The sequence below is a fragment of the Ursus americanus genome, chromosome 9 (genome assembly GCF_024610735.1).
Source record: "Ursus americanus isolate L20-20 chromosome 9, mUrsAme1.1.p, whole genome shotgun sequence".
Taxonomy (NCBI): Eukaryota; Metazoa; Chordata; class Mammalia; order Carnivora; family Ursidae; genus Ursus; species Ursus americanus.
Genome location: NC_142135.1, coordinates 52100124 through 52124870, shown reverse-complemented (window position 1 = coordinate 52124870; position 24747 = coordinate 52100124). Strand labels below are relative to the sequence as shown.

At 36.8% G+C, this 24747-nt stretch overlaps 1 protein-coding gene across 2 annotated transcripts in view; it reads right to left on the bottom strand.

Moving 5' to 3' along the window:
- Positions 1-24747, bottom strand: part of MRPS28 (mitochondrial ribosomal protein S28) — a 106884-nt gene that overhangs the window by 4739 nt on the left and 77398 nt on the right. Inside the window, exon 3 of one of the 2 annotated variants that reach the window (XM_045806075.2) lies at positions 19080-19130. The exons of the other annotated variant lie outside the window; for it this stretch is intronic. Within the exon in view, the coding sequence (XP_045662031.1) occupies positions 19080-19130 (51 nt within the window). The remainder of the gene's footprint in view (positions 1-19079; positions 19131-24747) is intronic. 2 annotated transcript variants of the gene reach the window in all.

The window sequence follows — 24747 nt, the reverse complement described above, 5'->3', positions numbered from 1 at the left end:
TTAGTCTGTATGCTCCCCAAGAGCTGCCACAGTTATTTATCTCTGTACCCTTCCAGTACGCTGATGCACCAGGTACTCAAATGTCTGTCAATAAATTAATATGATACTTGCTGATAAAAGCCACCAGATCACAGATGATCTAGAATTTCTATTTTCTTGGCTCTAGCAGCTGTGTGGACTGGTACATTTTACTTAACCTCTCTGAAATTTGCCTGGGACTATGCCTAGGATGTAGTGACTAATAAATGTTAGTTTTCTTCTTCCATTGTTCATTGTTGGCTTATTTCTTTTTACTTATTTTTAGGAGCATTACTCATAGGTAGATTATAAACTAATCATGAGCTGAACAGTGACTTTTTATAAAAACAGTTGAACATGTCACAAACACTAAGGACAAGAAATTCTGGGCAAAGTCATAGTAAAGAAGAAGTTCACAATGTAAGTGGTTCTGTGTCTGTCATATTAATGACAAAAATCTCCAATTAAAATAAAAACAGAAACACCATGGGTGCCCAGTATGCTTGGTAATTTATGGAAGGCAAAAGTTTGTCCCCATTTTTAGATGTGGTAGCCTTTTTTTTTTTTTTTTAAGATTTATTTACTTATTTTAGAGTGAGAGAGAGAGAGAGAGAACAAGTGGGATAGGGGAGAGGGAGAGGGAGAGAGAATCTCAAGCGGACTCCGCACTGAGGGCAGAGCTGGATGCAGGGGTCGATCTCACAACACTGAGATCATGACCTGAGCTGAAACCAAGAGTACGAAGCTTAACCAACTATGTCACCCAGATGCAGTAGCTTTTAATGATATGAAAGCTTTGCCTTCATCTCTAAAAAGTATGGAAATTCTGGGAATTACCCAGTGAGATGGAAATGGAGATGAAAAGCAAACCGCAGGCCTTTATGTGTGCTGAAAGAAGAATTATCCAAATATACATATTGTGCACTACATAAAACAAAACAAAAAAAAACCCTTTAAAAGATTCTCTTACTTCTGCTATCTAGAGTAGCTGTTTCTACTTTTATGGTACTTCATTTTTACTCTATTATTACGGTTAATTCCACGTGTTATCTCCTTTCTCAGACTATAAGATCCTTACGGGCAGGGTTTCATATCTGTCCCTTATAGTACCATGAAGACATTTCACATAATGTAGCCCTCTGAACAGTGGTTTCCACACCTTCCAGTGTACCAGAAACACCTGGGGTACTGGTTAATAACGCAAATGGAGGGAAGCAACCCTGAGAGTGAGCTGGCAAATCTGAGGTGGAACTTAGGAATTTACCTTTTTAGCAAGCTTCTCAGGTGATTCTGACTCAGGCTCCTCTAGTCACCACTTGAGAAAATCTGGCCTAGAATTACGTTTATTATATACAGTCAAGTGCAGGAGGACAGGACAGTGTACATGAATACAAAAGGCCAGTAAAATGAGGACCTGTGACAAAACTTTGTGGCCACCATTAACAAGCTTCAGACTAACAGATGTTTTCCATAAGTGACAACAGTCTCTTGGGGTAATTTAGATAGATTAAAAAAACAAAAGAAAGAAAGAAAAAAAAAAGTCAGGAATGTATAATGGAGGAATGCACCTAAAAAGAGTTCCTTGAACAAAGCCCACTGATAGCCTGGAGTGGGGCTCCCTCCCCTGCACTCAGACCCTCTGCTCTGGAAAATCCAGGACATGGAAAGATCAGCATACTTCTCCAACAGAAATAGCAGCCATACAATTAATATGGAGTTTATCCTTGCTTTAACTTTGAAACACTTTATTAAAGGAAAAAAAAAAAAGAAATAACTAATGTATTTCTGAGAACTCCACTTCTTCCAATGTAATTCGAGGTGAACCTTCAGTACTGTAGTCTTTGATAATCACTAATGTTACTTAGTCTTCCCATTTGGGTTTCCATTGTTCCACATAACAAGATTTAAAATGAATATGCCAGGGGCGCCTGGGTGGCTCAGTCTGTTAAGCATCTGGCTTTGTCTCAGGTCATGATCTCCAGGTCCTGGGATCAAGCCTCCAGTCTGGCTCCCTGCTCAGCGGGGAGTCTGCTTCTCCCTCTCCCTCTGCCCCTTCTCCCTGTTAGCGCTCTCTCTTGCACTCCCTCTCTCAAATAAATAAAATCTTTAAAAAAATAAACAAAAAATGAATATGCCAGTAAACTCTTTCCTCGGATTGTTTATGCAGCCTTTAAATGGTCACTTTATTCAAAGATTTTGGCCTAAATATAAAAACCCAGAAAAGGCAATGCAGTGATTGAGAACATGGGCTCTGGAGTCAGATAACTAGACATGTGCACAGTTTTATCACTTATAAATAAACACGAAACTGAGCTACTGTATCTCTGTTTCAGTGTCCTCATTTGTAAAATGGGAACCCATGTCCTAGGTTCTTGTGAGCATGAAATAAATGAACACACGCCGAGCCCTTATAAACGCTCACAAATGTTAGCTATCACATCACTCACCACCACCACCAGCATCGGCATCATCAACACCAGCCCAGTAAAAACTGATCCTGAATGCTGGAGTGATGCAGAGCACAAGAGCATTGCAGTTACAACTGAATCAAAAGAAGATTCCTACACAAGGGAAATGTGGAGGCGGGTTTTCTTCCCATATTTGCTTTGATTCAAATTTTACTTATTTTAATGGTATAAGCACTCTTCTCTTAAAATACATTATAACAAAAACGTTCTACAAAAATTAAAACCATTTCTTTTGACATGAACGTTGAATTTCCAATGAGGATGTGAGGCAAAATAGTTTCGAACAAAAGCAAGTAAAATTCAGAGAACTACACAGTGAATGGTCCGCATTTCCCAGCACTGACCACAACATAACTAGAAACAAGAAAACCACATATACTGTCAGTCACAAAAGGGTCACAGTGATTTATCTACTCTCGTACTCTTTTCGGGAGGGGCTCAGGAAGCTTGAGCGGCAGGAAAAGGTGTCTCATTGTACCTCTCTGCTATCCCTCTTGCTTCATGAACTTTTGGTGGAGTTAAGCCTTTTATGAATCTACTTGTATTTTTTAGCACATACCATTTCTTAGAAGAGGTAGATAACAATTTCTGTAGATTCATTATTTGTTCTTCCAAGAAGCAATCTTTAGCTTCATTTTAAATTCAACAGTAGCCTTAACTTCTAACCTAATCAACTACCCCCTTTCATGATTTTTTCTAAACCTGAATCTGTCTCCTCTGTCTTCTTTTTATAATGGCGTTTTATTATTCTTTTATTTATCCAGTTCTTCCTCATTTCTTTGATTGTTATCAATGCACTCTTCTAAAAATGCGCAGATACCCATAACAAAATTTTGCTACAGTGTGAAAGGGTTTCACAGATGACCTGAAGGCCATCCATGGACCTCTAAGATTAAGCAGCCCTGCTCTAGATTTTAAGTCTGTTTATCTTTCTTGAAGGAAAAGAAATGGGTTCTCATTTTATTGACACATCATGGCCCTGTGATAATTACTTCTGTTTTATTTCCGAAGTGCTTCTTAAGGAAACCCAGGACTTTCCTGCAAGCTCATGGAGCTAATGCGCAAAGCCATACAAAGCCATACGGCTTTAGTTTCTAAGGGATATAAATTTAAATCCATAATAAATGTAAAGAAAAAAATTTTTCTTTTATTATCCTTGGTCACTTAATTAAGTCTACCCTATTAGGGGTGAATAAGGACAGGTGTTAAAAGAAGAATTCAATGTTTTCAATTTAAAAAATATGGAAGAAAAAGACAAATCAATAAAAAGTATCCAACAAAGAAATAGGTTTAAGATGATTATCTTAAGAGGCTGGACGGGCCCACGGTCTTGAATATTGGGCCACCATAGAGCACAGGTTTTCTAAAATGTGTTGGAAATACTTAGAGGTACTTTTGGTTGTCACAATGATGAGGCTGACATTTAGCAGAGGGTGGGTGGAATGCAGACTTTCTGTAATATACAGAACTCTCTGCACAACACAGTTGTCCTGCATCTGTGCTAGACACTGATGTGGGTGGAAAACCTACTTATAATTAGCTAAGCCTAGAACTATATCTGCTAAAGATAACAAGTTATTTATTTTTTTTAAATTTTATTTATTTATTTGACAGAGAGACAGCCAGCGAGAGAGGGAACACAAGCAGGGGGAGTGGGAGAGGAAGAAGCAGGCTCATGGCGGAGGAGCCTGATGTGGGGCTCGATCCCACAACTCCGGGATCACGCCCTGAGCCGAAGGCAGACGCTTAACCGCTGTGCCACCCAGGCGCCCCAACAAGTTATTTTCTTAAATAAAAGTTTAAATTTCCAAAAGTGTGATTACTGTGTAAGTGAATAGAAGACTGACTTTGTTCAGAACGTTCACTGTTTCGGAAAAAACACATCACCATAAACAAGCCATTTCATTTTTGTGTTTTGATACACGTGGTAAGTGTATCCTCTTTATAGTTTAACCTTTGGCCTACTCTTTGCATTGGTAGAAGATCAGTCCCCTCTATACCTGCCATCTAAAATACATGATTTATGTTCTTATTTTCAATGAAATGCACTGATAAAAACTTAACTAAAATATCAATAATAACAAACACCACAGCCCAACATAACTTTTTGTGATAACAGAAACACTTTAGATAAGGTCTGAGCACTTTAAACACAGCTAGTGTAAGGAACTGAACTTTTAAATTATACTTATTTAATTTAGATTTAAATTTAAAAAACCACATCACAGTGCAGCTCTAGACCACTTCAAACTGACAAGTAAGCATACTTGTCCCACAATATATAAAATATACTTTGAGGCAAAAAGGCTAGTTTTGCAGGAAACCTCACTTTGAACTAATTAGTTACAATAAATACCACCAACTAGATTCAGCAATAATAAAGTCAGATAGCCGTTTGCCATTACTAACCCCTCAAACATGTCTTTCCTTTCTGTTACGTTTTGTATTCTTCCTCAGTTCTGTGTGTGACATTGTACTAGACCCATAGCAACTGAACTGTCTTATTAGATATTTTGAGGTTATAATTAAGTTCTTCATAAAGAGAGCTTCCCCCATACTGCAGGAATAAAATTAAGATACATGGAAATAAAATCACTTGCCTAATGCCACAAAGTGGTATGAAAGGATTCACAGGCTTTTGTTTCCTCTTCCTTTTCTCAAGTTCTCAATTACCTGTGACTTCTGGCAAGAACTATAAACTTAATCCCTTTAGGGGTGGTAAGAATTTACCACTCCATATAAGCTTATATATGTCTTCCCTTTTAAATAAAACATAGGCTACATTACTGTCATCTAACCCATTATTTTGACTGTTCCCCCACTAGAAAAATGATTACTTTCAGTGGTAACAAATAATAAGATCAGAAAAAAAATCTCTGTGGCTTCATGCAATTTTGTCTCTTTTTTTACTTCTTTTTTTTTAATTAGGAAAAACATCCCAGATATTAGTTTTTTCAGAAATCTTATATTTTATACTAAAACCACTGTATACTGCTGTCTTGAAAGGCAAATAGGATGTCTCCAATGAGTACATTCAAAATAAAAATAGCCTGTGTTTCTACTGCTTGGTGTGTTTCTTTCTTTTAACTTCAAGTGCTTGCCTCTGACTGATCTTTGTGAACTCCAGCCTAAATGGATTCAATCCCAGCCTTCACCATGACTGCTCTCTTCCACTGTGCGCTTTCTCAGACCATATGCTGTCGTAAATGAGCCTGCATGGCTGAGCTGTTTAGGAAAAGGGCAATTAAATCTGGTTTTGCATTTCTTTATTAAGGACATGGTTTAAAGACTTTCCTTTGGAGAGGTTTTTGACATTCTTTCCACAGACATTCTTTAACATCTGTCAGTGCACGCTAGTGATGGTTCTCATAGACTTAGAACAGAGAGAATCCCTGTGACTAGTTCTTTGATATAAATATATTAATAATACAAAGCTGACAAATATAAGGCTTGGATTAAATCTCAGTATCTGAAGAGAATATTGCTAGGAATCCTGACTTTGCGAGTTAATTTAGATGTCTCGCTGTAATCATAATTCTCAGAGGTTTTAAAAATAGTTCTTTTGAAATCATTAGACATCTATGTTTTTATCCCAATGAGTCAAAATCGTTTAGAACTTTTTCTGATTTTCATACAATTCCTCATTTAAAGTTTTAAGACTCTAGAAGTACATTTTTCTTTTCCTTTTTGAAGAGAAAAAGTTAAAATATGTCTATTGGTTCAATTAATACCGATTTGATTTTTTCTAATTTATACAAACGTTCACAGTGATGTTGATCTGTATGTGAAGCCAGCAACTTGTCCATGTGTGCGTGTGTGTGTGTGTGAGAGAAAGAGAGAGAGAGAGCGAGCACAAGAGCGCACATACAAGCAAGAGAGCACATGTGGAAATGCGTGTACTTTGCTCTTCAAATGAACTTTGTGGACATCAATTTCCTCATCTTTAAAAAGCACAGTATTAGAACAGATCTAAGGTCTTCTGCAGGTCTAGGATTTCTTCTACTTCTATACAATGTTAATAAGTATTTGAAAACTGATATAGTGTAAAATGATTTTAAGTGCAAAACTGATTAAATATATACAAAATGAAAGATTTTAATAATTTTTATTAGCTATGTAAAATATATAAAATGTTATTATAGCCTTAAATATTCAATTAACAAGTGAACCCTATGCAAACTACTTGGTGCATTCTGGATTTGTCTCACTTTTTCAAAATACCATGTTGCCATGTTTCCCTGACCTATCTGGTCTATTGCTTCTTTCTGTCCAATCTGTCAGATGTCTTTCAAGATTTTTTCACCACTGCATTATCCATATCATATTATCAAGCACAGCAACCAAGGTTAACAAAACAAAGGTAGAAAGTGTTCATTAAGTTCTACAGCTCTCCAATATTTCCACTCATTAAAATTTGAAATGCAGCACAAATCTTAAGTTCTAACTTATTATCCCAGGTCATTAGAAGATGTAAATGGGAAACAAAAATTATTATAACTTCTGCAACCTGAATTATTACCAGAAGCCCTTTGAAAAAATTAATGATTATCCCTTTAAAAAAAAACTATAGAGAGTGTGCTTATCCACTAAGCCAAAATAAACAATGCAAATCTACTGGCAACTGGAAATCTACATGCCACTGTGGCAATGAGCAATGGATATTGTTCCTAATACCAAACTGCATTCCCTCAAGCTGCAATCGTCCTAGATAAGGATTTTCATTTTTTTTTCTGTAACTCTAATATAAATATATGATTTTGTTTTTCCCTTAAACCAAGTTCTTTTTAACCTTTACTGTGCTAGCTATATTCTGTGTCAATAAACAGAAGTCTTGTCTCATTCAAGCATTGATTTATTTTATGAAATGTGCAACTGAAATATTTTCAAATGTATAATAAATAACATCACTTTTTATCATGTGGAATATGCATATAATGTAATATATTACATATAGAATCAATAATGACAGTTATAATCTTTTCTCCGAGCTACAAAATAAGATGTATCAAGATATGAGACACCTGAAATATGCTGATGACTAACACTGGGATCAAACTGGAGCTAATATTATGACATCAAAGCAAAAAGACATACATTTTGGGTCATATAATTTTTAAGCAAATATACGTATTTATTGCCAGAGAAAAGTTTTGTCAGTGTAGAAAAGAGGAAGGAGTACGAGCTTTAAATAGTTATAGAAAGATCTAGGTTTGACTATGACTGAGTGCAAGAAACTTACCTTGAATGGACTGTTTATTTATCTGTAAAAGGAGGGTAATATATACCACCTGGCAAGGTTGATGTGAACCTTCATGCATTATAAGGTATGGAATGTGCTTCGCCATAATACATACTCAATAAATATTAGCTATTATGAAATTCACCACATTCATACTTATATAAGGTGTAACAGACAACTGAAAGGATAGTAACTTCAAATATGGATTTATAGAAGATACTAGAACACTGTCCAAATGAATAAGTCTAGTAGCAATCTTCAATGTATATAGAAGAAAAAAAGGAAAACAAAACTCATTGAAGGCATTCTTTTGAGTTTAAATTTGGAGCTGAGGGAGGCGGCTAATAAAATCCAGAAATTGTAATTTATAGAGAGTTTTGTTGACTCTACAGGGAGTAGAACTGGAAGGCATAACAAAATTGCTCGTGGAAGCTTTTTACAATTTTTTCCTTTTCTCTTCTCTTTTCTTTTCTTAAAAATACTGATGCCAGGGGTCCAACCCAGACCTACTTCATCAAAATCAATGGGGGTAGAGCTGGAGATTCATTCACATTTGGGAAAAAGTTCCTCAAATGGGTCTGGTTCCCTGACCTTGTTCCAAAAGCATTGGTTAGTATATTCGTAAGTTAGATTCTCTGAGTCTTTGTCTCAATCAAATTCCAAATGAATCGTTCATGGCAGTTTCTGGGCCAAGCTGAATCTTGCCCAATTCAAGCTTTAATTTCCTAACAAGTGCATGCAGTACAGACATTATGTAGAAGGTCAAAATTAGAACTGCACTTTTAAATGTCAAATATGAGATGAACAAAGTTGTTTTGCCATTATAAATACTGAAGAGATTAATATGTATTTTTATCTAAACAAAGGGCTGAATCATTTTATGTTGGCTATATAAGATTTACTATAGTTAAGGATGTATTTTCATGACCAAAAGATTTTCAAAATCACTTCCACAGTACTTGAAAACCTAACACTTACTAGCATATACAACAAGAGTAAATTTAGTTCGAAAATTACCTTATGGCAGATGTTATCTCCTTATTACCTCAGCTCTAAAATGTCTTTGATTATTTCCTCCACTGGTAGAAGCTCTGTCTCCAGGTTCCTAACTCTCTGCACTTTTGACTACATTAAGAGAACAGAAGACTTCTAAAGTCATTGTACCAACCCATTTTCAGAGTTTCCTTTTTTCTTTTAATCTTGTTTCTATCTCTCTAAATTAATTACTTATTAAATAAGTATTGTTGAATTTTCAACAAATACCTACTCAACATCTTTATGAGGTAAGGGGATACCAACGAGAAAGAGAGAAACTATCCTGTCCCCTCCCAACCCACAGAGTCAAAAACGGAGTGAAGAGCCATATTCTACCTTGGTGGGACAGAGAACTACTTTAGCAGGTTGGTCCTGATTTCTGTGCCCGTTCGACAAGAGATGAGACTATGAGATGCTTTTTGGAAAGCCAAATACTTAGATTGTTATTGTAGTAGCTTATGTGGGCAGGCAAGGGTGAGCGAGGAAAATCTTTATAAAAGAACTGGACCCATGCTGCAGACTTCATGCAATCCAAAGTGTTTTAAATTTTAAACAGTCTCCAGTGTAGGCCAAGAACCAGTGTCAATGAGGAGAGAAGATGGAGTGGGGGGGGGGGGAGGAGGGAGAGTTGAAGGTGCAGCGGGTGGGACACAAAACTCATACCACAGGCCAATACTGAAGTCAGGTTGGTTTTAAAAAGACACTTACAAGCCTTGGTTGATATTTGCCCTTTGCACCTCCAAATCTGGGCGTATCTACTAAACACTCTAGTTCATGACCTTTAATTAAAAAATGGAGGTCACGGAAGCTTAGAGAAGCTAGAAATTAGAAATAAAAAAGAAAACTAACTAGTTTAAAGGCATTTCATGTGATAAGGTGGCTTTAGATTAAGTTCAAGCTCAATAAAAGTCAACAATGTGGCTTTACTCCCCCCAAAAGTTAGTGGAATTTTTGGCAGAATTAGTATAAATATACATTCCACATAATAATCCCAATCTCCTTTCAGTTTTCTGACCATCTCTAGAGAATTTTCATCTATCTGGGCAACACAATCATAGGGTCATTGTTATTTGGGGTCCATCCCGAAGAAGATGGTAAAATAATGTTATGTTGAATGATGAATTAAGGGAAGGAAAGCATTTAGCTTTTCCTTTAGGCTGAACAAAAGAAAATAAAAGAATAGAAAGAGGACCTTATTACGTGAGTGAAGAATCTGAAAGGCTTTAATACTAAAGAGGTCACAATGTTTACGTAGTGCATCTATTCTGTGTACCTCCAAAAAAGAGAAATAAGAAAAGTGGGTAGAAATTATAGGATGACCAACTTAGCACACTTCAGTTTAGTATGAGGAAGAATTTCTAACAGAGGTGGCTGGAAAGAGAATTGGTTGTTTTGTGTATTAATGAAGGAAATCACAGGGAATTTTTTTCCTTCTGATTTAAGAAAAGAAATTGTTTCTGAGAACATTGGTATCTCTTGAATGATTTTGTTCTGAATGCTAATAGAGTAAAATACTGTCAAGAGTCAAAAATCTTGGAATGAAATTCTGCATACTTTAGAGTCTCCGAATCAAAATCAAAGCACCTATTTATGATTAAAATTAAATAAAAGCTTTTTTGTTTGCTTTTGCTTTTATTTTGTAGGAGGCTGTGGTTATTTCCTTGGGATTAGATAATGATATTATTTTAGAGTTCTTACTACCCAGAAAACAACATTCAAAACGTAATAAAATTCCAAAAGAACAGTGTTAGGTTAGTATTTTGACTAATGTAAGTATCTCTAAATAAATTCTTCTGCTTTTAAAGTAAACCAAAGCAGGACAGAACAGTGATTTAATTTTTTGCTTTACAACAAAAAGGGATTAGTGATTTTTAATAAGAAATTCTTAACTTTTGACAAGCACTCAGTTCCCCTCTTAAATTCTATTTACCTGCATCTAGCTTCCCTTGCCCATGTAAATGGACTTCCTAAATCAGTGCCTACAAAACGGGAGAAAAAAATTTCAAGATCCTCGAGCTTTTTAACTTGCCAAGAAAAGGTGAATGAGCAGCTAAATTCTGTTCAGAGAACAAATATTATGTCATATTAATAGCTAAAGAAGGGGCGCCTGGGTGGCGCAGTCATTAAGCGTCTGCCTTCGGCTCAGGGCGTGATCCCGGCGTTCTGGGATCGAGCCCCACATCAGGCTCTTCCGCTAGGAGCCTGCTTCTTCCTCTCCCACTCCGCCTGCTTGTGTTCCCTCTCTCGCTGGCTGTCTCTCTATGTCAAATTAATAAATGAAATCTTTAAAAAAAATAGCTAAAGAAAGCCATTGTTTATTGGTTTACTGACTAGATAACTAAAACCTTGGATAACAAACTGACAGTGTTTAAGAACAATTCTGTTTCCCAATTTTCTCATTTTATGTGAACAATTCTATGATTATGCAATCTTAGACAAGGCTATCTTCTTTTGTGAAATGGGAATCACCACAGTACCTACCCTCCAAGGATTTCTTGCAAGATTGTACAAGAGAATGCAGTAAGAGTTTAGTCAGGATACCCCCTAATTTAACACATAAATAGTTCAGGCATACAGCTACTTTCTGTCACAATTAATGTAGATCTGGCCATAAGGTTTACTGCAACTGGCAAACTGATGTGGCAGGGGGTTGATGCCTGTTGGGGATGGAGAGCAATAGACAAAAAGTTTCCAAAGACGCCCTATTCACAGAAATTGGGTTTAACTTTTGATAGATGTCAATTAGCTAATCTACTAGATAAGCAATGGCAGCTGGACTTTTGAGGAAGTGTGTCTCTAGCCCCTAGGGGGCCTCTCTGTCAAGAGCAGGACCCATGTGACTAAGCACATGGGAACGGAGTAGGAGTCCTGCGGGAGAGGGGCTTGGCATGACTGCTTGCTCTGGATCTGGCACTCCGACTTGCCAATTTGTTCACTGGTTTATTCATTCAACAAGTATTTCTTAAAAGCCCATCTGTGGCAGGTACTGTTCTAGGTGCCGGAGTAACCAGGGTATAAGAAAGACAGGGTTCCATCACTCACAGAGTTTACACTGTGGTCGGGAGAAAATGACAACAAATCAAGCAGATAGAAGTGCTGTACAGAAAATGAAAACAGGGTGATATGGGGGAGAGGGATGGCATTAGCCTGGGTGGGGAAGGAAGGAATCCCTGAAGAAGTGACATTTAAGTGGATCCCTGAATGACAAAATAGTCAGTTATGTGAAGATGGGGGTAGAGCATTTCAGGCAGAGGCACAGTTAGTTCAAAGACTCTAAGGTCAGACAAAGTTGGCATGATTGAAGAAGCAAGAGAAAACCAGCCTGGAGAGCCCTGGGTGACAGGAAGGTGGGTAGGAGCCAGAGGCAGAGAGGAAGGCAGGAGGCAGGCCACATAATGCTTCATACACCAATGTAAAAGGTTTCGGGTTTATTTTAGATGCTCATGGAAAGCCCGAGGAGAAGAGAAATTTCTTCTGGTCACTCTGGCCACTCTTTGGAAAATGAATTGTAGGGGACAGGGATGGAAAGACACTGGGTGGGGAGGGCTCAGGGGCTAATCAGGAACTTGTCCATGGGCAAATGCATTGCACTGAGAGCTAGGCTGTGCCGGCATACCAAACTGCAGACTCACAGCAACCAGACCTAGGTCTGTTGATAATCTGCCCGTCTTGGTTCTAAGTCATTCAGGATCACAGTAGAGCCGAGCTGACTCTTTAATACACTGCTTGTATTCTTCTTAGTTTAACAAACAATTTAGGCAGGTGCGCAACCACCTACTTCCTATCATAGTTGGCATAGGCCTGGCTGTAAGGTTCTCTGGGGCAGGCAAACTGCCTTGGCAATAGAGTTGGATCCTTACAAAGATAGACAGCCGTCGACAGTTTTCAAAAATGTGCAGCGGGACCTAGGGATGCAGGACTTTTAAAATTTTCTAAAGCAGTGTTTACTCCTGCACCTAGTTGTTCATATATGTGTGCATTAGTCTGCTTGGGCTGCTATAGGAAAATACCACAGGCTGGGGGCCTTAAACATCAAAAATTTATTTTCTCACAGGTCTGGAAGCTAGAAGTCCAAGATCAAGGTTCTGGCTAATTTGGCTTCTGGAAGAGACTGTGCTCCCAGCTTGCAGACTGCTGTCTTCTCACTATGTCCTTACACGGCCCTTCCTCTGTGCACACATAGCAAGAGAGCGCTCATGTGTCTCTTCCTCCTTTTACAAGAACACCAATCCTGTCGGATTAGGACCCCACCTTAATGACCTCACTTACCCTTTATTACCTCCTTATAGGTCCTATTGCCAAATATAGTCACATTAAGGGTTAGGTCTTCAACATATAAACTTTGGGGGCGCACAGTTCAGTCCATAACAATGTGTTATTGTCATATGAATTCCTCTTTGTAAGAGTACATGCAAATATTAAATTATTTGAAACATGTATTTGTTATAATTATGTACCACACAGATACTCAGGATATGAAGAATAAGCGTGATCTTAAGGAATTTAGCAGTCTAGCAGGAGAGAAAAGGAACTATAACGAAATGTGGAATACTATACTAGAGGTATATGTAAATGCAAATAGTTCTAGTAGGGAAAAAATGTCAGGGAGCCCTACGGGGAATGACTGCTATTTACGTTAAATTTTGTAGAGTAAGTGGAAATTCACCAGTGAGGCAGACAAGAAAATCCAGACCTACCTCAAAACCCAATTTCTTTTTTATTTTTTAAAGATTTTTATTTATTTGACAGAGAGTGGGAGCAAGAGAAAGAGCATGAGCCAGGGGGAGGGGTAAAGGGAAAGGGAGAAGCAGACTCTCCGCTGAGCAGGGAGCCTGATGCAGTACTCGATCCCAGGACCCTAGGATCATGACCCAAGCCTAAGGCAGCTGCTTAAACCGACTGAGCTACCCAGGCGCCCTCAAAACCCAATTTCTATGAAAAAGGTTTCCCTCTGACTATCCTAGCCTAAAGATATATACCTTTTTACAGAGTTTCAAGCATAATTATTGTTCACACAGTTCATCTGGCCATTTAAATAGTGCTCTGAGGTATGACTTCTACTATTGCCTTGAACTATTTAAATCTTTCATTACCAACAACTTTGAATGAGCGCATGCCTTGTTTTCTAACTAGAATGTAGGTTTCTTCAAGGTAAGGATCATATCTGATGAATCCTTCAACAGAGTAGGAGCCTAGATAATGAATGTTGCTTTGACTTGATGAGGCTAAAGGATACAGAAGAGAACATTTTAAATGTGAGAATCAGGAGCTTATAATCACTTAGGTTCTGACTCCTCACTAATGAAGAGAATATCACTGATTAATTTCTCTGGGTCTCGCTTTTTTCTGGCTCTTACAAGCTCTAAACCTCCATGAACATACTAGTTCAATCTCTTATTTACCAACCCCATCTAATTAGGGGTGACTGTAAAGGTTCCAGTCTCTACTACTTTTGATAGTCTCCTTTCTTGTTCAGACTTTACATAAGCAACTAAAAGGCCATAAAAATTCACTCGATATTATATTTAACATAAAAGGGGGAAAGGGAGGGCAACTAAAAACAATTCAATGATCAATCCTTAAAGTTTAAACTTTAACTTTAAAACACAGTTAAGATCGTTGTTAACATCTAGTACAGCACAGCTAACTGTTCTACTTCAAGTAAACTACAGGGGAGACTAGGACAGGTAACATTGGCAAGCAAATTAAAAAATACTTACTTTTGCTTTCTAGTGATTAGATTTAAACATATGGTTTAAACATTTCACAATAATAGTATTTATATATAACAAAAAATACTCCAATGCTAATGTAAAACACGTAAGTTTTGCACCTATTTTGTAGCAAAACCTTATCCTAAACAAACAAGCGGGCTAAGAAGAAGCAACTCAATTAAAAAGATCTTTTCTCCAACAATTCTGAAATAGACTAGTAATTGTAAAAACAAAAGAAATTTAAAAAAAGAAATAGTTCTATTTGAAAAGTGGTTACAGCTCTAACTTTATAGTGGCAAAGTCCTTTGTTGGATCACATTAAATAAATTGGTTGTTAAAAACTAGTGCTAGCAAAAAGTAATTCTGGTGTCCAAGTATGGGACAGGCTCCATGACCACAAACTATGCCAGCTCTACCTTTTAAATAGAGTTTGCCCAGATGAGTGTGTTATTAGCCAGGCTTGGCTGAAACAATCCACTGCCCACAAAGCTACTTTAATGTACTGTCTCTATTGAAAATCACAGCAATCCAACAATACATGACGATACTTTCCCATCACTGCAGCAATTCCCACCACAGGCAACACTTTGTCTCCAACAAAGAAGGCTCACATTCTATGTCTGCAAAAACCCCAATCCTGACTAGTACTGTATGGCTGCCAAGAGGAACATCTGTGTGCTCAACAGTACACAAAACTGGCTCTTTTTTTCTCTGTTTTCTTCTTTTCTATTTCCTAGACAATAAACTGTGTGATTGCTTGGTAAGGAAATTGTCTTTCATTCCTTTCCTCTTCCCTTTTATTTGTTTGTTTGTTTGTTTAACATGACAGGCGAACAACTACATCTGCCATCTATTATTATTTTGAGTCCAAATCCTGAACATATAGTAAAGTTGATTTGTTTTCTGATTTCATTTAATATTAGACTTGTGATCATCTGAAAATTACTGACTTTAAATATGAGCTACCTAATAAAAAGAAGCTATTCAATTCTGAGAATATTCTAGAACTTTATATTTAGAAAGTCATAAATTCAAATAAAATTTAAAAAATGGCAATATATTCTCAAGAATAAAAAACTTGTAAACTACACATTCCTCACAGAAAATTTACAATATAAGCTGTTAGTTCCATAAGAACAGTATATTTTGGTATTTTATACCATAAAAGACTTCTGTTATATTTACCTTTACCACAAATCAATATCTGGGCTTAAAGAAGGAAAAAAAATAAAATAAAAAATTAAGGTACACCAAGACAAAAATGAACACAGAATATAACTAGAAATTTACCAGAGATAAATGACATGTTAGGCCCACAACTTCCATCTGCTCCCCAAACAAAAGAAAAAAAAATGCTCAATTTTATTAATAATCAAACAGATGTAAATTAAATCCAGATACTTTTGCTATTGACATGATTAATATTTAAAAACAGAATATCTATGTTTGCAAAGGAATAGACTAGCTGGGATTTTAAACCAGTACTACCTTTCTAGAGAGCAATTTGGCAATATGAATGTTTATACCAGTTGGCCCAGCAATTTTGCTTTTAGGATTTTACCCAAAACAAGCAAGAAGAGATGGGCATCAAGATGTTTACTATAGCTTTATTTAGAACAAACAATTTAGAAACAGCCAAGTATCTAACCATAGAGGATTTGTTAAATAAATTAGGATACATCTCTACAAGGAGTACTATACAACCAAGAAAAATATACTTTAAGAGACTATATGACAAAAGTATTTTCACTGTATAGTTAATAAATGAAAATAGTAGGTTATAAAATTTGCGATATGATGGCAATCCACCTTTTAAAAAAATATGCTTGCTAGGGTGCCTGGATGGCTCAGTCGGTTAGGCATCTGACACTTGATTTCAGCTCAGACCATAATCTCAAGGTTGTGAGATAAAGGGCCATATCAGGCTCCATGCTCAGTAGGGAGTCTGAGATTCTCTCCCTCTCCCCCTGCCACTTCCCCCATTCACATAAATAAATAAATTGCCCAGAAAAGTTAAAATGTTAATAATAGTTAATACTATTATTCCAAGGATGAAAAAATTTCTCTATTTTCTAATAAGTATCCTCTTAGTTTCAGAACTAGTAAAAAAAAAAAAAAAAACAGTAAAAAGCTCCTAAATTACTGCCTTCTTAAATGATGCCAAAATTTGATTTATTATCATTAAGGAAATAAAGGGTAACTCATTTCTTCTTAAAGACGTATGTGTTTGGGGATGCTGGGGTGGCTCAGTCAGTTAAGCAACTACCTTCAGCTCGGGTCATAATCCCAGGTTATTTTAAAAGGATGAAAACGTTTTCTCTAATACTTTATACATTTAATATGCTTACTCTCCTCTGATATCTTGCATAGGAGCCAGGAAGCTACACAAAGAAGATCTATGAGTTCTGATACCATGTAAAATGTGGACTTGACCCCTTGAGTTATATTATTCTTTTTCCATGACACATTTTGTAAACTAGTTTTAATCCACATAGCTGTCTGTGATTCTGCTAACCTGTCCATGTTATTTCTTTTGGAAAAAATAAAATAATTTGTTTAAAATGGCCAAAAAAAAAAAAAGTGTTTCCAAAGCAGCTGTTAATTAAACGAGACAGAGCTATACTCTATTAAGTGATACTGCTTTACTACATGGTTGTTTAAAAACCATCACTGGAGGGACGCCTGGGTGGCTCAGTTAGTTAAGCTGTCTGACTCTTGATTTGGCTCATGTCATGATATTAGGGTCCTGAGACTGAGCTACTTATCAGGCTCCGTGCTCAGCGGGGAGCCTGCTTGAGATTCTCTCCCTCTCCCTCTGCCCTTGCCCCACTGGGACTCTCTCTCAAAAAAAAAATAAATAAATAAATAAAATAAAATAAAAACCATCACTGGAGGGGCGCCTGGGTGGCTCAGTCGTTAAGCGTCTGCCTTCTGCTCAGGGCGTGATCCCGGAGTCCTGGGATCGAGTCCCACATCAGGCTCCCTGCTCCACTGGGAGCCTGCTTCTTCCTCTCCCACTCCCCCTGCTTGTGTTCCCTCTCTCGCTGCCTCTCTCTCTCTGTCAAATAAATAAATAAAATCTTTAAAAAAACAAAAACAAAAGAGCCATCACTGGAAAAGCAATAAAAAAAGTACCTGGTTTGTGATCTGGATTTCTCCTCACTGTATACAAGCAGACTTCATGTTATATTTTTAAAGTACTATTTATATTTTTAAAGTATTATTACTATGGAAGTCAATTAATCTGTTGTGTTCAGTAGTATACCACCAAATCATGTTCATAAATAAAGGCATAAGAGCAAACTAGATAAATGAAGACCTGTCAACAAATAATACATCTTTTAAGAAATGTATAGATCCCTTCTGATTTAATTACTAAATAAATGTACTGTGGGGGAATGCTTGTCTATCAAGTGAAATGTGAATGCCATATTACCAAGACACAGGTGGGGGATATGCCATGGAAACACATATGCCTTCACCGAACATAGGACTTTTTTTTCTTTTTAATGGAGCTTATTTAACTCCTACTATTCACATGTTATTTCACTTTTTCTCACACAAACAACTTTAAAGGTAGATGTTACTATCACCATTCTCAAAGTGAAAAAACCTTCCCAAAGTCATACAGGTAAAAAATAGTGCAGCTCAAGATTCAAACACGGATCTCTGATTCCAGTCTGTGTTCTTTTCATTATGTTATTGGGTCAAGAGAAGTAAACTGATTGAATGCTAACATTATGGCACACATTATGGGTTAAAGTTTTAGCAGTGAATGCCACCAGATTACAAATACTCTACTTGTTGCCAGTGTTTCTTCTCTCCTCAAAGACACTGATAAAGTCCATTTGTTCAGACAAGTTAAATCCAAACTAAAGTGTCTGACATAAGAAAAGTGGTAGAGGGGAATGGGAAAAAAAAGAGAGAGAGAGAGAGAGGCAGGCAGACCATAAGAGACTCTACTGAGGGCTGATGGAGGGAGGGGAGTAGGGGATGGGCTGAAAGGAGGATGGGTATTAAGGAGGGCACTCGTGATGAGCACTGAGTGTTGTATGTAAATGATGAATCACTGAATTCTACTCCTGAAACCAGTATTATACTGTATGTTAACCAACTAGAATTTAAAAAAAAAACTTTAAAAAAATTTTTTATAAAAATTTAAAGAGGAAAACTGGTAGAAAACTGGATAATTTTTTTTGAAAATCTGTCAAAAAGGTACATTAATTAGACTGTCAAGTTATGACCTAACTGATTTCTGGAGAAGCTGGACTATCAGTTCAGTGATATAAATGGGCTTTCTGTTCAGGGAACTCTGATTTGATCATATACATAAATTAAAAAAGAAACAAAATGATGTTTGTATACATTTACAAATATTAAAGTGAAAACAAACATTTAACATAAAGTCTATATGAGTCGAGGACTCTTTGGATATGCTGAGCCGGCTATGAGAGTGGGGAGGAGGGCGCTGGGGTGTTCTCTGTTGACCACTGCTTTGACTTTCCGTCTCTATCCACGTGTACTAGCAATCACAGTTTCAGAGACAGTGAAAGATCAGGGCAGAGTTTCTCTACAAATTCCTAAGAATGAATTCATTTACCTCACCTGATTTCACTAATGACTTTCATCTTTTCCTTCAAGATAATTTTGCTCAGACTGGAAAAAAAAAAAAAACATCTTTTGTGGTCACATGACATCCTTACACATTTGGAAGCACGACACACTCTTTTGACAAAGTTGTTGCTGGCTGAGAGACATATTGAGTCCTTAAGTATCATCAAGATGTAGTCATGCAATCAAACATTTTCTGTCATTGATCCTTTTGCCTACATGATGGTTTTAAGACAGAAAGGATACCTAATCAGAGATACACATACTTACTTGCCCTTTTAGATTGTTGTGACCATAACTGCTTGTAAAAATTTACTGTGTAAGCAATAAATTATTTTTGTAATAAAAATAAAAAAAATCAGCCTAGTCGCCATCATCAAGAAACTGTTACTAAGTATTCTGTTAAGGAAATTCTGTTTAAGGAAGGCACCTTTTAGTTTCTAGTCTCTTTTCACAATGTTATCAATTCCTCCTGCCATGCTGGAACCTGCCTCAATTTCCCACATGGTTTTTAGAAGTAAACCACTTCTAATCTCCTCTTTGCTGGGAAACCAAATAACCTTATTAAGAAATACATGTCAGTGAGGGTTGATGAAGCTCCTTACAAGGGCCAGAAACATCAATTCCTCATTTGTAGCAAGTACTTGAAGTAGCTGGGGGATGTACTGAAGGTTGACCTCGGGGCCTCATCTGAAGATATTCTGATTCTTTACATTTGGAGTGAGATTAATGTTACAGATCAAGCAGAAACATCTGGTAAAAAGATACCAGGTTTTAATTCAGATGTTCTGTGGTCACTGCTTTTAGAACGCCACACTACTTTCAGAATCTTTCCTCTGTTTTGGAGAGCTGTCATTACAGGAGTTTTATTCTAGACAAATTATTTCTAAGGTTTCTCTTATATATTATGCTTTGGACATCAGTCTTGTAGGATGGGTTATATACTACAAATTCTGAAAGAACAGCAGACAAGTGATTAAGAAGCCCTGCCTTTATTTCACAGCAAAAGAAACTATACAGCAGAGCCTTTCTTTCTTCACCATCTCCAAACTTACGTGTAGTTTTCCCACAGTATCGGATTGCTGGTCTAGGTACACACACAACTTAGGTGATAATTCACTTAGATTTAAACTACTTTTTTCAAAGCCGACTTTTCCAAACAATGCATCATCTACATTTTAAATGGTAGGTGAAATTCTACCACCACTCTCAAAAAAAGGGGACAAAGAGGTGCATTGTATTGGACAAAAGAAATGGAGGAAAGTATTGACAGTACAAGCAATCTATAGTACCCTTGGGGTAGAAAGAATCGTTGAAAAGAGTTTTCTCACACATGAAAAAGCAATGAAGCTCACAACATTGATTATATTTCATGATTTTTTGGACCTAGTATTGAAATACCTGAAAAGGAACCGTCGTTTGTGAATATGTATAATCCCTTTTTCCTACTAATAGACACATCAGTGATATAAACCTATGCTTAAAAATAAAATTTAAATTTTAAGTCCGATTAGTGAGATGCTAGAAAAAATACGTCTTTAAGAAAAAGTGAGATATATTATCTTTGGTAATTTATAAATTAAATCATTTAAAGAAATACATGAAAGGGGTGCCTGGGTGGCTCAGCCAGTTGAGCCTCAGACTCTTGATTTTGGCTCAGGTCATGACCTCAGGGTTGTGAGATCAAGCCCCACATCAGGCTCCCCAACACGCTCCATGCTCAGAACAGAGTCTGCTGGAGATTCTCTCTCCCTCTGCCCCTCCCTTGCCCCCTCTGCATTAAGTAAGTAAGTAAGTAAGTAAGTAAGTAAATACATACATACATACATACATAAATACATAAATTAAAAAAATTTTTTTAAAAAGGTAAAGCATAGCATGTGCATTTAACTTATTTTAATGTGGTCAGCTGGCAAGGAACTTTCTTGAGGAAGGTATAAACCACCTGGAGATTTAAGACTCCACTAGTGCACACAGCTTCCTACTGAGGTGACCAGCTATCTGAGCACAGTGATCTTTAAAATTGCAGGGTAAAATTAGAACATATTTGACTTGTTTGAGGAGGTTCAGGGACTATATTTTAATCCCACTGGAAGTGGGAAATAGATGGCAACAGAGTCTACACTGACTCCCTGGCCGATCCAGGCTGCACACTCAAGGAAGTGTGGTGGAAGAAGGGGGAAAATACAGTCACAATCTCAAGAGATTCACAAGTTACCAACAGCAGGAACGGTGCTTTATACCGACCCCAAGATAGCTCAGTTTCAACAACTGACTCCGCTCAAAGTAAAGACATGACTGACATCTTTGGGATTTTGAAGATGAGTCTCAAACTCCTAGAATTATCCCCAAATTTCTGGCTAAATGACCAACTGCAGGCAATGTCTGTAACCATCTGGTTCTGTAACACTAGTTTCTCTCACGAAATTTCTGTCAACAAAGCTGAGAGATCAGTCCTGGAAGTGTAGTCAGAGCTGTTATAGGGTAAATGTGAATTTACTCAACAGTTCTCAAGTGTGTTCATGGACTTCATCAAAACTGATCTCTGGGCAACACTAGACCAGTATTTGTGCACTTTTATCACTGAAGTTAATTAAACTGGTCTTTTAAAATATTAAAAAATTAATATTCTTAAATTTTTTAACAAGCTATTATACCCATGGTTAATATATGAAAAAGCCCTCATATGCAGTCTACAGATAAAAGGAATTTTAACTGTGTAGCCCACTTTTGAATAAAACAAACAAAAAACCCACAGTTGTATGGCCCTGTCCTAATTAGTCAAGAAGAGATTCTGAAAAGAGAGAGAGAAAGAAGGAAGGAAGGAAGGAAGGAAGGAAGGAAGGAAGGAAGGAAAAAGAAAAGAAGAAGAGAGAAAAGAAAAGAAAAGAAAAAAGAAAAAGCTACCAGGAAACTCAATTAAAACTACTTCAGAATCCTTCCATTAATTATCTATATTTTTAGGAGGAATCAATAGCCCCATTTCATTTGAACTGGCCAAGATCTAAGATTAAAAGACTTCCCCCTGCCAATTGTCTTTTTCATACTTCTGTTAAATTTTGTTGCTAATACCAAGTGCTATTTCCCCAGCTGTGAAGTCAGACCAGCAGCTGCCTTAGCAAACCATGCCAACACTACACCAGTACATAAAGACAGCTGCCTTGCCTGTCCTTACAGATGAAAGAAGAGTGCTAAAGGCCTAGAAAAATCTCCAGTACTGGCAATGGCTGTGACGGCAGCTGCCTGCCTGTCATACTGTTATAGAGTGTGCTATGTGACAATAGCACAAGAAATGAAGAAAAGAATGAATACAAATAAATTTTTACGGATAACACATATTTCCAAATTATTTTGGAATATTATTTATGGGATATTACATTGTTTTTGACAATTTTATTTTTAGATTCCTCAGTATTCTATGCACAGAAGCAAAATCTCACTATTTATAAACACTGTTATATATGTCCCAATTTCTACTTTAAGCAATAAAGCATCTTGAAGATTTTTTTCAAAATTTTAAGTTACCAACAGCAACTGATTTTTCTATCATTAGCATTGTTATAAAGCTCCAAAAATCTGAGACTCATACCAAGATACAACAGAATTTGAGGCTGACAATGATTTGGTGGGAACTAACATTTCCAAAAAAGACTGTTTCTGTTTCATTAGAATGGATCTCTTTGTATACATTCAGAATGGATTAAAAGCCTAAATAAAGTTTGTAGGCAGAACTGATATTTATATTTCTCTTTCAGGAAATATTTTTACTTAAAAAAATACTGGCTATACTTGATCATGATGTCTGTGACTTACTTTGAAATATTAAAATATATACATTTCAGGGGGTGGTCAACTGTAGTCATAATAAAAATCCATATTCTAGAGGGGGCTACTGTAAGGGTCTCTGTTGTATTTTGGTAGGCAACTGACCTTTGGCTAATCACTACGTTAAATGTCAGAGGTTTCCTTGGTGAAAACAGTGGGCTATAACTAGCATGAATATTAAAAATAGGGTCCCATTTTTAAAATAAAAAGTGCTTAAGAAATATGGACTGGCTAAACAGTAGTTTTACAACTTGCCCCAGCCTTTCATGAAAAAAGCATAGGAATTCACCGGAGCATGGATATTTTTCCCTTATGGATGATGACCCCCTTTAAATTAAATACTTCTCTATCCATGAATGTGGAGGATTCTATTTGCCAGTTGCTGGTATGAAGCAGACAGAATTTATCCTTACGTGACCCCTTTTCTGCCGTATGTTGGTCAAAGTCTCTCTGAGGACTCAGAGATGGAGTTTCCTCAGGTTCCAAAAACTGCCTTGTGCCTGCTTGTTAATATTTAATTAATAAATCTCTATATATGTGGCCATATGTGCAACAGAATTTGTCTGAGATTTGCTTTTAGAATTTCTCTGAGATTTTGCTAAAAACAGGGCATGACCACACTGGCTTAAGTCAATGTTGAACAGTAGTAAGATATGTATTAAACACTCAAAAATAATCCTATTTAAAGCCGCAATCTTGCCAAATACAAAATTTCAAATCAACATATGACTATTACTATCAAAGTACATTTATTAATAATACAGTTAGATTGATCTGCATAGGAACATATGACTTTATACCAAAACGTATAAAGCAGAGTAAGTTTCAATGAAGCCAGTATGTAATTTTGGAAAGTCCTAGTATCCTAGTATCTGAATGCGGCAGATCATTCAGAGATCTGTTATAGTTTATTAGGGAAAGGAATACACACACACACACACACACACACACACACACACACACACAAGGAACAACTAAAGGGATGATAAAGCCTGGCCAATAAGGCAGTATATTCATAAATATTAGAGAACTGGGAAGAATAAACAGCCCTGAAAAAAAACACCTAAGTATATGTAAGAAACTTGGTATACAATAGAGAAAGCATTCTGGGGCACCTGGGTGGCTCAGTCAGTTGGGTGACTCTTGATTTCAGCTCAGGTCACGAGCTCAGGGATGTGGGACTGAGCCCCATGTCAGGCTCCGTGCTCAGAGCAGAGTCTGCTTGAGATTCTCTCTCCCTCTGCCCCTCCCCCCACTCACACTCTCCCCCTCTCTCTAAATGACTGAATAAATAAAACCTTAAAAAAAAACAATAGAGAAAGCATTTTACATTTGTGAAAGAAAAATGGGCTATTCAGTAAATCATACTAGGAAAAAAATTGGCTATACATCTGGAAAAAAGAAATTAGATCCCTATATCAAACCATATATAAAAGTAAGTTACATAATGGGTACAGGGTTTCCTTCTGGGATGATGAAAACTTTTGGAATTAGACAGTGGTAGTGGTTGCATAACACTATAAATATATTAAATGCCACTACACCGTATACTTTGCAATGATTAAAATGTTAAATTCCATTTTTTATTACAATAAGAAAAAATAGGTTGCAGATACATTACAAAATGAAAAATCAAGCTTTGAATATAAAATATAACAACAGAGGAAATACCTGTTTGACCTCACAGTAGGAAAGGCTTTTCCACATAAGACACTATTATTCCAGCTGCATAACAAAATTACCCTAAAATTCAGTGACTTCAAAGAACAACAATCATTAATTTTGTTCAAGAATCTGAAATATGGGCAAGGCTCAGTAGGGACAGCTCATCTCTGCT